The following is a 15,000-nucleotide window of genomic DNA, read 5'->3' as shown; positions in this document are numbered from 1 at the left end:
CAAATAAAATATATTTGTTATATATTTGTTACGTTTTTAGGAAACATAATGGAAATGCATATATATTTAAAAAATTGGATAGACATAGCTCTCAACTCGGCCAGGGGGGGCGGATGCTACCAGGGGCACTTAAAGTTCGGTCCGGGCCCACATTGTCCCACACAAACATACTCCTTGTCCCACATTTGGTTTGTTGGGACCTGGTCACCCTAGTGGTGTCCAGCAAGGGATTGCTGCTATCACAGTAGAAGGCACAGGTGAGCTGTTGTACCAGTGTGGGAACAATGAAGCAAACCCATGACATAGCATCCTGTAAATGTAGAGAAGACTGTAGAGAACAGTGAGTCCGCTATTACAGACTAAAATACCAAGGTTGTAATTACATGATTGTAATATACTGTAATCGGTTGTGAACTAAAGTGGGCCGGTCTGAGGCATGAAACTCCAGAGCTAAAAATGAGTCCCACTCCGACCCTGATTGTAAGTCTGGCACAAATCTGAGGAGCTGTGTGGTGGAGAAAAATCGTTTTCCCCCCTGTTATACCTCTGTAATTCACTAGATGGCGCTGTAGGGTTGAGTCTGTCTGCATGGCAACATTGGATATCCCTGCCCAAAGTCAATACACTCCATTTGCTGAACACTATCTCCTACATAGACGCTCAACCATTAAGAGAAAGTCTTCATTTAAGATAACCAGTTGTACATACACATTGAGAAATCCTGCTTTATTTGTGCGCTTTTTGGGCCTTAATGTTCGTGATTACTCTGTGATGGATTTATGTATCTGGTTCAATTGTTGTCTTAATATCTGTAATGGACATCCATTGCAGAGGCTGATATCTTGATATATATCGATATTTATATATCTTATCATCCCCCTCCCCCTCCCTCTCCCCCGCCCCCTCCCTCTCCCTCTCAGGACCGCAGTGTGGCCGCCCTGGCTCGGGTGGAGAGGACAGACTTCCTGTATCCCATGTTCATCGGGGAGGTGGCTCACGTCAGTGCCCAGATCACCTACGCCTCCAAACACTCTGTGGAGGTGCAGGTCAACGTGATGTCGGAGAACATCCTCACAGGTGATCAGACTAGACACACACTCTGAACATTCTCACAGGTGATCAGACTAGACACACACTCTGAACATTCTCACAGGTGATCAGACTAGACACACACTCTGAACATCCTCACAGGTGATCAGACTAGACACACACTCTGAACATTCTCACAGGTGATCAGACTAGACACACACTCTGAACATTCTCACAGGTGATCAGACTAGACACACACTCTGAACATCCTCACAGGTGATCATACTAGACACTCACTCTGAACATTCTCACAGGTGATCATACTAGACACACACTCTGAACATTCTCACAGGTGATCAGACTAGACACACACTCTGAACATCCTCACAGGTGATCATACTAGACACTCACTCTGAACATTCTCACAGGTGATCATACTAGACACTCACTCTGAACATCCTCACAGGTGATCAGACTAGACACACATTACCCCCCCAAAAAAATACACATACTATATTCAGAATAAATGGGTAGGCTAATACCAACAAATATGTGAACACATACAAGGGAACTCAATCTCCCCCAAACTGTCTTGGTGAATTGATTACAGGGATTGTAAGTAGAAAATCCATGTCTTTTGATGACCCGATCCCTTTAATCAGTAATGAATGTATGAAATGTTCAACCAAAGATCATTGGTCGCTAGTCAGGTAGATAAGGCGTAGTAATGGTTCGGGTCTGATTGCAGCTATGCGGTTGTAGGCTTTGATTTCCACATGGGAAACATTTTGCCGTTCTCAATGAGCCTTTAAAGAGTTAATTGATGACATCATTATGTTGTACAGTGTGTAGATAACTAGAGGGCAGTCTATCACAAGCCAGAACAGCATTGACAAACATTCTTGAAAGAAAATTCAGCCGCCTCTCCTGCTGCTGTGGAACATGCACCGGAATTGAAACTGAAAATGACACTTGGTTTCATTTACAGTCTACTTCTATTATCTCATATACAGTATGTTCTTTGTTAGCATTGATTTGGTTTGTATTGGGCAAGTTAGACTGGTGACACTGCCTTGGTACTACAATATGTAGTATAGATTAGCTGTCATAGATTAGAATCAGAATCAGAATTGCTTTTATTACATCGATGTACGGATACAAGGAGTACAATTTGTTATGCCACGGTAGTTAGGGGGCTCAAGGACACGGCACCGGAGGCAGAAAGGGTTTCCGTTAGAAAAATGTGGTGCCGGTCAACGTGTCCGGGAAGATTTCAATGTGTCGGACAAACGGGAGAAATTCCGGTCATCATATTAGAATATAATATAGGTGTTTGTCGCGGTGATTAGCTGTTGTGTAGCCTATATAGGCCTATGCCATTTAATGTCTATTTAAATTCTCATCCGATACGATTAGATCGCGAACTATATTATAGGCTTTCATGATTCGCATGCGCTACTATGGCATAATATGTCCAGGGCTGCACGCGCGCCACACTGGGCAGCCTAGTCACCTTTGCTACTTTGAATTACGACTGTAGGCTACTTTAAGATGTTTATTTCAATTGCATTAATGGGATTTGAGTATGTAATTGGTAATTTTAAGTATGCCTAGTTTAGCTTTTGATGGCTATTTGAACGGACTGCATCGATCGATCAATGAACGGACTCCACATTACGTTAACTGAAGTGTGTTAAATAGTTTCACGACAGTAATGTACGTTTTTTATATTCTCTTTCCAGTTTTACCCTTTTTATCAATAAAACAACGTCAATTCTATAACCACGTCTCGCTGATGGGGAAGGCATTAAGTCTAGCTGCCTGTCAAATCATACTTTCTCGGACTCGGGAGTATGAGAATGAGGAGGATGTATCGGGGGGGGTACACACCCGTGGACTATTTCAACTTAGTGGCACAAATTAAACTCTAACACTATAGATAGACTAAATTGAACTAAAATGATGGACACCGACTGAATAACTGAGTGGGGGGAAGACAGGTCTCAAATGTGGAACAATTATAACATTTAATACATAAAGATAAAACATACACAAATATATAACATTGATATACATAAACTCAAATGTAGTGTGGTATTGTCAACCTAATCTAATCAATCCTAATTAATGGTACCAGTAGCCCAGGTTGTCGATAGTAGCGCACTACTCCCGTAGTACTTCTCCCGACTCAGGGCTGGAACGGGCACGGCAGGCTCAATCAATGAACGGGGTTGAGATGGCTAGCGTCCTTTACTAGCCGCATCTCACGGCCCTCGGTGGTCATTCACTGTGCTCTAGCACATCCAAAACACGCAGAACAATAACCTTGACTCCGGTCACTGCAGTGGTTTTATTTAGACTAGATCAAACTAAATGAACTGACTAAACTACTCGCGCCGTTGAGAGACAGGGTTGCCAGATGGGGCGGGTTACCGCCGAATGGGCTACTGGGTTTAGCGGTTATTTTCACCGGACATTATGACCGAAGAGGTTTAAATATGTCGGACTTCAACAGATTTTATCGGACAAAGACCGGTAATTACCGGTTAACGGAAACCCTGCAGAATACAGTGTTAGCCCCGTAGGGTATTTATTTACAGTGTAGGGGGGTGGAAAAACGGAGATGATGAGTCCGAGGGTTTCAGTCTGGCGGGCTGGGGGTAGTGGCTGGCGTGGGCTGTAGAGGAACAGAGAAACAGGGTAAGTCTCTACGGTAGGCCAGTACAAAAGGTATGTGCGCATCCAAAAAAGCACAAGGGAATTTGTATATGGGAAAAATACAAATCACAAAAATAGTAGCAAAGAGCAAAGTACACGACTGGTAATAGAGGATACTTGCCAGGCCATTCTTAGGGAAGAACTGACCATGAATGAATGAGAGTCCAGGGTAGATGTAGCCAGAGGGTTGATTGGGAGTGGAGACAGGTGTGCTGGTCTGGCTGTGGCTGGATAACCATCCAATTAAGGGGAACGAGCTTCACCTGCGGCGGAGAGCACACTGTGCTCGAGCTGTGGGGGCGGGGGAGGGTGTGTGTGGAGGCCCAGCCATAACATGACCCCCCTCCGAGCGGGAGCCTCCTGGCGACCGGCCCGGGGCATCCGGGTGGGCCCGATAGAAGTCCCTGAGGAGGACAGGGGACATGATCTGGGACCGGGGAATCCAGCTCCGCTCCTCTGGCCCATATCCCTCCCAGTCAACCAGGTACTGGAAACCCCGACCACAGCGACGAACCTTCAGGAGTCTCCTCACTGTCCACTGGGGGTGACCATCCACCAACTGAGGAGGGGGCGGTGCAGGGGCTGGTGGCATTAGGTCGCTGGTGACATAGGGCTTTACCCGGGAGACGTGGAACACCGGGTGGATCCGACGGAGGGAGTGAGGGAGGACCAGCCGGATGGCAGCGGGGTTAATGACCCGGTCGATGGCGTAGGGGCCGATGTACCTCGAAGCCAACTTCCGGGAGGAGACATTGAGGGGGAGATCAGCCGTGGAGAGCCAGACCCTCTGGCCAACCTGGTACTCAGGAGCTGGAGTGCGACGACGGTTGGCGCTCCGGGTGGTTCGGGCGGTGGCCCGAAGCAAGGCTGAGCGTACGGAGGTCCAGACCCGACGACAGCGAAGGAAGTGTGCCTGGACCGAAGGTACTGACGCTTCGCCCTCCTGAGTAGAAAGCAGGGGTGGCTGGTACCCCAAGGAGCACTTGAAGGGGGACCGGCCGGTGGCTTCATTGACCATGGCGTTCAATGAGTACTCCACCCAGGGTAGGTCCTTGCTCCAGGAGGATGGAGGGAGGGAGGACATGCAGCGGAGCGCCGACTCCAGGCTCTGGTTGTCTCTCTCCGCCTGCCCATTGGTCTGGGGATGGTAGCCGGAGGAGAGGCTGGTCGTGGCCCCAATCCCCGAACAGAAGGCCTGCCACACCCTGGACGTGAACTGGGGACCACGGTCGGAAACCACATCCTGGGGAAGCCCGTAAAGGCGGAAGACGTGGGTGGTGAGTAGCTCCGCCGTCTCCGCCGAGGTCGGTAGCTTTGTCAGAGCCACCAACCGCACAGACTTGGAGAAGCGGTCCACGATGGTGAGGATGACCGTGTTGCCCAGAGACGGGGGAAGGCCGGTCACGAAGTCCATGGCAAGGTGGGACCACGGTCGACCGGGCACGGGTAGAGGCTGCAGCAGTCCCGATGGCGGCCGGTGGAATGCCTTGCTGCGAGCGCAGGTAGGGCAGGCCGAGACGAACTCCCTGACGTTCGCGGCCATGGTGGGCCACCAGAACCGCCGGCGCAGGAAGGACTGGGTGCGTAGGGCCCCAGGGTGGCAGGCGAAGCGGCTGGCGTGGCCCCACTGCATCACCTTGGTCCTGACGGCGTCCGGGACGAAGAGGCGACCGGGGGAACCAGTTCGGGGATCTGGCTGGGTGCGCTGGGCAGCTCTGACCACCGCCTCGATTTCCAGGGTGACCACTCCAACGACCCGGGAGGATGAAATGATGGTGTCAGGAGTGGTGGGTTCCTCCTCTGCGGCATGAAGCCGAGAAAGGGAGTCAGCCTTGGCGTTCAGGGAGCCCGGACGGAACGTGAGGTGGAAGTTAAACCGCCCGAGGAACAGGGCCCAGCGTGCCTGACGGGAGTTCAACCGCCTGGCCGACTTGATGTAGGTTAGGTTCTTGTGGTCCGACCAGACGGTGAAGGCGTGCTCTGTGCCCTCCAGCCAGTGCCGCCACTCGTGGAACGCCTCCACCACCGCCAGCAGTTTGCGGTTCCCGATGTCGTAGTTGGCCTCGGCGGGGGTATAACGGCGGGAGTAGAAGGTGCAGGGGTGCACGGTCTGGTCATCCGACCGTTGTGAGAGCACGCCACCGACGCCCGTGTCTGAGGCGTCCACCTCCACAATGAAGGGCCTAGAGGGGTCTGGATTGACTAGGACCGGCGCCGAGGTGAAGAGCCTCTTCAGGTCACTGAAGGCAGCGCTGGCTGCGGGTGTCCACGTGAACTGGCGCAGGGGGGAGGTGAGGGCCGTGACGGGGGCGGCTACCCGGCTGAAGTACCGGATGAATCGCCGGTAGAAGTTGGCGAAGCCGAGGAAGGACTGCAGCTGTTTCCGGGTGGTAGGTTGGCTCCACTCGACGACGGCCCGAGTCTTCTTGGGGTCAGGGCGAGTCAACCCACCCTCCACGATGAGCCCCAGGAACTCCACAGAGTGAGCGTGGAAAGAGCACTTCTCAGCCTTAATGAAAAGGCGATTCTCCAGTAGGCGCTGGAGGACTAGGCGGACATGTTGAACGTGCTCCTCAGGGTTCCTGGGGAACACCAGGATGTCATCCAGGTAGAGGACGACAAAGATGTCCAGCATGTCTCTGAGGACGTCATTCATGAGGGCCTGAAAGACGGAGGGGGCGTTAGTGAGACCAAAGGGCATGACGAGGTACTCATAGTGGCCACGGGGGGTCTTGAACGCCGTCTTCCACTCGTCCCCCTCACGAATCCGGACCAGATGGTAGGCGTTCCGGAGGTCCAGCTTTGTAAAGATGGTGGCCCCAAGGAGGGGCTCAAAGTTGGAGCTCATGAGGGGAAGAGGATAGGTATTCCGGATGGTAATGGCATTGAGCTCACGGTAGTCGATGCATGGCCTGAGGGTTCCATCCTTCTTCTTTACGAAGAAAAACCCCGCTGCCACCGGGGAGTGTGATGGACGGATGAGCCCCTCAGCCAGGCAGTCGGAGATGTAGGTGTCCATGGCTGCTTTCTCCTGGGGGGCAAGGTTGTAGAGACGACTGACTGGGTGTTTGCTGCCAGGGCGGAGCTCGACGGCACAGTCGTAGGGCCGGTGAGGGGGCAGGGTGCGAGCACGCTCCTTACTGAAGGCCTCTCCTAGGTCGTGGTAGACCTCTGGGATGGAGGAGAGATCAGGGGAAGCAGAGGCGATGAGGGGGTATGGGCGGCACGGAGGCACCGGGCGTAACAGGAGGTACTCCAGCTCAGGATGCGTCCCTCACCATAGCTGACATGGGGGATGTGGAGCTCGAGCCACGGTCGTCCCAGGATGAGCGGGGACTGGGGGGTCTTGAGGATGTAAAACCGAATCTCCTCCACATGGTTCCCGGGGACGGTCAAGGAGAGGGGTGTATGAGGTGGGTGAGAGGCCCCCAGGTTGTGTCCATCTAGGGCTGAGACGGCGAGGGAGGTTTCTAGAGCAACGAGGGGAACGGCAGCTGAGCGGGCCAGCTGGGCATCCATAAAGTTCTCGTCTGCCCCCGAATCGATGATGGCCTCGACAGTGAGGTTATGACCCTGCCAGGAGAGGGTGACAGAGAACCTGGCTGGGCTGGTGGTTGGTGGGGAGTGAGAGACACAGCTCACCCGGATTCCCCCTTCGGGTGAGCCTACCCTTTTGGCAGGGACGGGCAGGTGTCACGGAGGTGCCCTTTCTCCCCACAGTAGAGGCACAGCCCCTGGACCCTTCTTCTCTCCTTCTCCGCCATGGTGAGGCGGGTTCGACCAAGCTGCATAGGCTCCTCACCAGTGGAGGGGGTGCAGGTCGACTCCCGTGCAGAGGAGGGGTTGTCTGTGAGGATGGGGTCTTGGAGACGTGGCGAGCTGGTCTGGTGGCGCCCTCTCTCTCTCCGACGCTCCAGGGAGCGCTCGTCAACATCGATGGCTAGGGCCACTAGTTCGTCCAGGGTGGCGGGCTTGTCCCGGACGAGCTCGTCCTTGATGGCCTCACTCAGCCCCTGGCGGAAAGCAGATCGCAGTGCCCTGTCATTCCACCCGCTTCCGGCTGCCAGGGTGTGAAACTCAGTAGAGTAGGCCGCAGCTGTCCGGTTCCCCTGGTGGAGGGTCATCAGTCGCGCCCCGACCTCCTGTCCTGCAGTGGGGTGATCGAAAACCCTCTTGAACTCGGTGAGAAAGGCAGTATAGTCACCGAACAGGTCAGGGCGGGCGCAGAGGATGGCCTGGACCCAATTCAGGGCGTCGCCGGTGGTGAGGTTGGTGATGAACGCCACACGGGCTGCCTGTGACCAGAACTGGCTGGGCTGATGTGAAAAAATTCATTCACATTGTAGGATGAAGCCTCGGAACTGGGCGAAGGCTCCGTCGAAGGGGCGGGGGCTGGCTAGGTGGGGCTCCCGTGGCTGTCCAGTTAGTGGTGCCGGTAGCTGGACAGGATCTGGAAGAGCAGGGGGGGGGGCAGAAGCTGCGAGCGCAGCCACCTGTACCGTAAGCGCCTGGGTCGTGGTGATGAGGTGCTGCATCTGGGTGGCTCGGTGCTCCTGGTTAGCCTCCTGAGCTGCAAGGCCAGTGTTCAGGGCCTGGCACGCGGTAGCGGCCTCGTGGAGGAGGTGAGCGTGTTCAGCGAGGACCTTCCCCTGGGCTTGGATAGCCGTCGGCCCGGATCCAGGGGTGGGAGGTGGTGCCCGGTCCCTCGTGTCGTCCAAAAAAGCACAAGGGAATTTGTATATCACAAAAATAGTAACAAGAGCAAAGTACACGACTGGTAATAAAGGATACTTGCCAGGCCATTCTTAGGGAAGAACTGACCATGAATGAATGGGAGTCCAGGGTAGATGTAGCCAGAGGGTTGATTGGGAGTGGAGACAGGTGTGCTGGTCTGGCTGTGGCTGGATAACCATCCAATTAAGGGGAACGAGCTTCACCTGCGGCGGAGAGCACGCTGTGCTCGAGCTGTGGGGGCGGGGGAGGGTGTGTGTGGAGGCCCAGCCGTAACACAATTCTTGGGTACGGGTTCAAATAGGCATTGGCATTACAGTAGAAATACCAAATCAAAATCAGTCATAGAATAAGCAGGATATCAAACAACAATCAATAAGAATAAGCAGGATATAGACAACTAGGGTTGCCACCTTTCAGTCAGAGAAATAAGGGACACTCCTCGCAGTAGGGGCCCCGCTCCTCGGGACCACGACCACCACGGGCCCAAGGGCGGGGTGGGGGCGCCAGTGCTAGACAAATTCAGACAGTGCAAGACAAATTCAGACAATATATCATATTTATGTAAGTCTTAATAAACAAATACAGTAGCCTACAGAGTCTAAAAGAAAATTGGGCCCCATCAACAGGACTCAGCCCCTTGGTCAGCAGCAGAAAGACCCTTGATCATCATCTTATATACAGTGCATTGCTCATAGATGGCTATCATGTTATACAGGACATACCAGGGTTTTTCCTGGGTCCGAATGAGGCCTTTGGGACTGATGGCCATTTTTTTTTTGAGGGACCCCCAATTGTTGTATTTGTATTGTACATTGTATTTAATAATAATAATAATAATAACAATGTTATATTATGTTACAGTAGAGAAACAAAAAACAGTTACCAAAACTGTAAAGTTGCAAAGTAGGCCTATCATCTCACCCAAATTAAGTGAATATTAAGTGAATTTTAGAAACGGTATGCCATAGTGTCTCTGAGATAAAGGATACAATCCGTTTTCACACTCGTGTTGAATAACAGAAGATTAATGGAGCGGGGAAAACATGAGTGTGAGGACGGAGGATGATGAGCAAAGTCCCATCATGGATATTTCACTGCCAATCTCTCCTCCATCACCCCGAAAAAGAGAACAGACAACAACTTGCGATTTGAAAGTACCAGGCTACCAGATACGTACATGCACATATTTTGCTACCAGGGTTGCCAGACGGAATTGACCATTTCCAGCCCAACCAGTCTAAAAGCTGCCGAATCCACCCGTCCAGTGTGACCAAAAGTAGCCCAATCTGGCAACACTGCTTGCTACGTTCTAAGACTTATGGCGCTTTTCCATTGACCGGCACGGCACGGCTCAGCACGGCTCGCCTCGGCACGCTTTTGAACAGTTCTGGGTACGAGACGTTTTCCACTATACAGGAAAGACCCGGGACTGTAGGAGGAGTTACGTGTCATAAGATTCCCCCCGCTATACAGATCAGCGGGGGGAAATGCGATAAGAATTATGTCAAAATGCAGCACTATCGTGCACAGATCAGCCTTACAACATGTAACGTTAAGTGCCTGTTACTTGCCGCTTTCAGTTCTAGTAGACTAGTTTAGATCTCGCAACCAGGGAAATGCCGACATGTGTTAAAGCCCCGATTCTATTTTTATTTCTCCTGACACGTTGAGCGCTGTGCTTTTTTTTGTTGGTGAACTACCGTAATAAGCCTAAACTGTTCATAAGCCAACTGTTCAAAAAGTGCAACTTCTCTGCTTTCAGAAACTGTTTGAATTTTTTAGATTGGGCATATAGTTCATGAATTACGATAGTTTGAAGGAACGCTGTAAAATCCTGTCTGCTGCCGGCAGCTCCGGTTTCGGAGCAAGACGCGAATCTATCGACATTAGTCAAATACATGCTCACATCCAGTCATCCGCTCACTGCTCTCCATCAAAAATGGCACATCCATCAATAACATTACATAATAACAACTGCTCTGATTAGATTGCTTAGATTGTTTAATACATCAACGGGGGGAAAAGCGAGGAGGGAGGATGAACTCGCGAGTATCATGCTTCCTCCATTGAACGGAAAGTCCTATCTATTCCATTCAAAGTGTTTAAGCCTTCCCCCTTTCCACTGGTAATAAGGAATTGGCAAGAATCGATCGATATAAATAGATCAATATAATGCAGCACTATCATGCACAGATCAGCCTTAAAACATGTAACGTTAGATATATAATGGAGCGATGTATTTCTACGGAAAGGCTGACTGACGCGGGGCTCATACAATCAAGCGGACGTTTGTTATAGATACGAGTGCTCCGGTGTCTTGCTGGTAGTCAAATATATTTATTTATATATACAGCATATGGATGTTACGTGCCTGTTACCTGCCGCTTTCAGTTCTAATAGTTTAGATCTCGCAACCAGGGAAACGCCAACACGTGTTAAAGGGAGCAAGACGTGAATCTACCGGCATTTGACTGCCGCTGGACTGAGGAACAGCATAGGCACAGGACATCGCCATAATAGCGTTTTTTTTGTTATGCTTGTTGTAAATAAAAGTTATATGATGCATTGAAATTACATTAAACTAAGATAATACGATGGTTATCATAATTTTCCTAATCTTTAATAATACGTTATTACAGAAACAGTAAGTGACATTTTCCGAGAGCGAAATCTGTTGTGGTATTTAAAGATGGCGGTTAGCGAAGAAATCTATGAACATGGGATGACGATTTCCATTGACCAATCAACGGTGTGCAGTGTCATACGTCACACGCAGCCTGGCAAAAAGGTACCTTTCGGCCCTGTAGTTCCTGCTCGTGAAGGGTAGCTAAAGAACCGAGCCGAGCCGAGCCGAGGCTGGCCCTGTAGTGGAAAAGCGCCATTACGTGCAGCTTATTGGAGGAATCACGCAATGCGGGTGGATTGAAAATACGGAACCAACAGCGTTCCGTATTGGTTCAAAACGGGACGCATCTTTTAACTGTCAGATACGGAACGATTCCGTATTTTAAGGGACGGGTGGCAACCCTAAGACAACAATCAACAATGTAACGTAGCGTCAATAAGTAGTGCCAGAGCGTCAATAATAGAATAAGTGATAGCAGCAGAATGCCAATCAGCATATTAACATTCTTAGTGTAAACATTAGCTGTTGCCTATTGTGCCTTACATTTGAATATAGTATAGTAATGCAGGTTCTCCAGTCTGCACCTCTGGGTTAGCGCTCTAAGAAAAGGATTCAGTGTTGAATTGACTTTTGTTTTGGTCAATCGATTTGTGTTGTGTGACATTGGCAGCTGTAAAGATGTCTTCTTGGTGTCATGTTGTATGTCATTGGACCTGGTACCCTTGGGCTCTAACAAGTAACAACATGGTTTAACATGGTTGGAAAACCCTAACCCAGACACACACACACGCACATGCACACGCACATGCACATGCACATGCACGCACACACACACACACAGCCGAATGGTGCCATGGTGCGACCCGACATGATCTCGTGACCCTGAAATGTCATCTTGACAAGACGACGTGGAGAACACTAGTTGACAACCACCAGGGTACCAGGTCCAATGACATCCCATCCTTCACTGAACTGTGCTCTGATCAGATCTGGGACCAGAACAGGTGCAGGTACAATCACAATGTCACATCTCGGCCAAAAGGCCAATCGTTATCTTGTTATGCAGTGTTGAAAGCATAGAGACTATCCAGTCGAATTCATCGCATACCATCAACCTCTGAGTCCACAACAAGTTGTCAGTCAACATATACCTGCTGAAATACTGTCCGGCCTTAATTCATCTTGACCTGCTAGAGGTCACTATGAACACGGATATAGATATTCGTGTGTGTCCGTTCTGAGCTACGTCCTGGAAACCGTTCCTACTGTATCAGTCAGCTGTCGACTGTCTGCACTGTAGGGGACGTGACGCTCTGGAACTGAAGCTAGGGTAGTTGTGGAGTGTAGTGACGAGGCATTAAGGCGGACTGATCTACTGAAGAGGAAGGGGGGGGGGGTCGTATGGGGAAGGGGGTGGAAAGTTTAGCTGGCTTATGCATAGACTTAAAAGAAAATCCACTCCATCACAGAGAGAAGAGTAACTGACCTCCTACCTCCGTCTAGCGACTCCGTGATCAGCGTCATAATCGACCTGTCCGCTCTCTCTCTCTCTCTCTCTCTCTCTCTCTCTCTCTCTCTCTCTCTGCCAGCACACATTAAGATCAATAACGAATCAGGAATCTGAAAAAAAGAGGGAGAGAGAGAGAGAGAGAGAGAGAGGGGGGGGGGCGATTAAAGAGAAAAAGAAACAGAGAGAGAGAGAGGGGGGGGGGCGATTAAAGAGAAAAAGAAACAGAGAGAGAGAGAGGGGGGGGGCGATTAAAGAGAAAAAGAAACAGAGAGAGAGAGAGATTTCAAAGCAAGAGAACCATAAGTCAAATAAGAGAAGAGGAAAGAGAGGAAAGAGGAGAAAGAGGAGAGAGAGAAGGGTGGTGTGTGTGTGTGTGTGTTGGGGGGGGGGGGGGTAGAAGACGAAACAAAAGAGGTAACCCCAGGCGGCCGTTGCTACAGCAACAGGGTTTTTCCTTCTTGTTCTTGTTCTTGGTGTGGTGGGAGCAGGTCGGGGCGGGGGGGGGGGGGGGGGGGGGGGGGGGGGGGGGGCAGCAGCGTGGCAGGTGGAGGGGAGCTAGCTGGCGTAGCTCTGTACAGGCACTGCCAAAGACACCTCTGTGCTGGGGTCTTTCCAGCGAGGGGGGGGGGGGGGGGGTGAGCCTTCATAAGTAGGAAACATATAATGAAGCTCTCATTCCCAGGAGGTGTGTGTGTGTGTGTGTGTGTGTGTGTGTGTGTGTGTGTGTATATCATCAGCAGATGTACAGTACATTAACACCAGGGGCCGGTTGCATAAAGATTAGACTAGTTTTATATTCTCATAAACATAGATTAAGACTGGTCTAAGCCTTAGACTAGTCTTATATTCTCAGGTTAGACCAGTCTAATTAAGACTGCCTATTGCATAACAAATAAGACTGACTTATTTTGAGGTTAGAAAGTTAGCCACCTTCCCCCCTGGCTAAGCTTGACTTAAGAGCTGTGTTGCTATGGCAACGAGTCAGGGCTAGTAGCTAGCTAACACTGTAACTCCAGTGCGGTGAACTACTTCACAGGTTAAAACTGCTAAGCAGTATACTTTTCTCCACATTATATTCCTCCAATACTGTATAATATACATACGTTTTCAGCAGAAGAAAATTGAGTTGATCTCTCATATCTTCTGCCGCTAGGTGGAGCTGTTTCGGCCGCCCTGTTTTTTTTTCTGTCAAGTGTTATTATATTCATAGCTTTCATGTGACGTCACAGCATAGTGGAAACGCCCACCTGACGGGCAAAAGGCACTTTTTGCGGGCAAAACCCACGGGCAAAACCCACTTTTTGCGGGTTAATAACTTTGATTTCCCGTGGGTTAGGAAAATAATTCCAACGTGTCCGGATAGAGTAGAAGACAGGGAATCCAACACTATTTGAATGGAGTCGATCCTCCACTCCTATCACCGTGGACACAGCAAGGAGCGAATTCCCGGATATAAATATTCCCTCGCCTCGCTGACAGCGGGAGTTGGGAGTTTCGTCCAGCAGCCGGTGAACGCCCGGTTGATCGAGTTTCATATTAAAAGTATATCTTCTCGGGGTGTCAGCGCGGTGGTTAAGGGCTCAAAATGACCGTATACTGATAGTGAATTTAGCAATAATAGTCTTATGTTTGTACCACCTCCATAACCGGTGTTATTCACGGGAAAAGCCGGTCAAGGAGGCACCCTTTGCAGGTCAATAACTTTGATTCTCCGGGGGTTAGGAAAATAATTCCAACGTGTCCGGATAGAGTAGAAGACAGGGAATCCAACACTATTTGAATGGAGTCGATCCTCCACTCCTATCACCGTGGACACAGCAAGGAGCTAATTCCCGGATATAAATATTCCCTCGCCTCGCTGACAGCGGGAGTTGGGAGTTTCGTCCAGCAGCCGGTGAACGCCCGGTTGATCGAGTTTCATATTAAAAGTATATTTTCTCGGGGTGTCAGCGCGGTGGTTAAGGGCTCAAAATGACCGTATACTGATGGTGAATTTAGCAATAATAGTCTTATGTTTGTACCATCTCCATAACCGGTGTTATTCACGGGAAAAGCCGGTCAAGGAGGCACCCTTTGCAGGTCAATAACTTTGATTCTCCGGGGGTTAGGAAAATAATTCCAACGTGTCCGGATAGAGTAGAAGACAGGGAATCCAACACTATTTGAATGGTGTCAATCCTCCACTCCTATCACCGTCGTGTATCTTGATAGTTCTTCATGAGTGAGGTGGTCTAAATAGTAGGCAGCCATGTTGAGCGATGTTGCTATGATACTTTTTGCCCGTCAGGTTGGTGGTTGCTAGGGAAGAAACCACGTGACTGAAAGCTATGAATACAAGTGTATCTTATTTTACCTAGAATGCATTGTGTGACAGGCTATCTAA

At 50.2% G+C, this 15,000-nt stretch overlaps 1 protein-coding gene across 2 annotated transcripts in view; it reads left to right on the top strand.

The window, feature by feature from the left end:
- Nucleotides 1–15,000, top strand: part of acot7 (acyl-CoA thioesterase 7) — a 116,350-nt gene that overhangs the window by 24,171 nt on the left and 77,179 nt on the right. For both annotated transcript variants that reach the window (XM_080533910.1, XM_080533909.1), the window contains exon 3: nt 921–1,077. In XM_080533910.1, the coding sequence (XP_080390036.1) occupies nt 921–1,077 (157 nt within the window). The remainder of the gene's footprint in view (nt 1–920; nt 1,078–15,000) is intronic.

This window comes from Nansenia antarctica (genome assembly GCF_963989245.1).
Source record: "Nansenia antarctica genome assembly, chromosome: 6".
NCBI classification, from domain to species: Eukaryota; Metazoa; Chordata; class Actinopteri; order Argentiniformes; family Microstomatidae; genus Nansenia; species Nansenia antarctica.
Note: the sequence above shows the minus strand (reverse complement) of the source record. Positions and strands in the feature narration are given on the sequence as shown.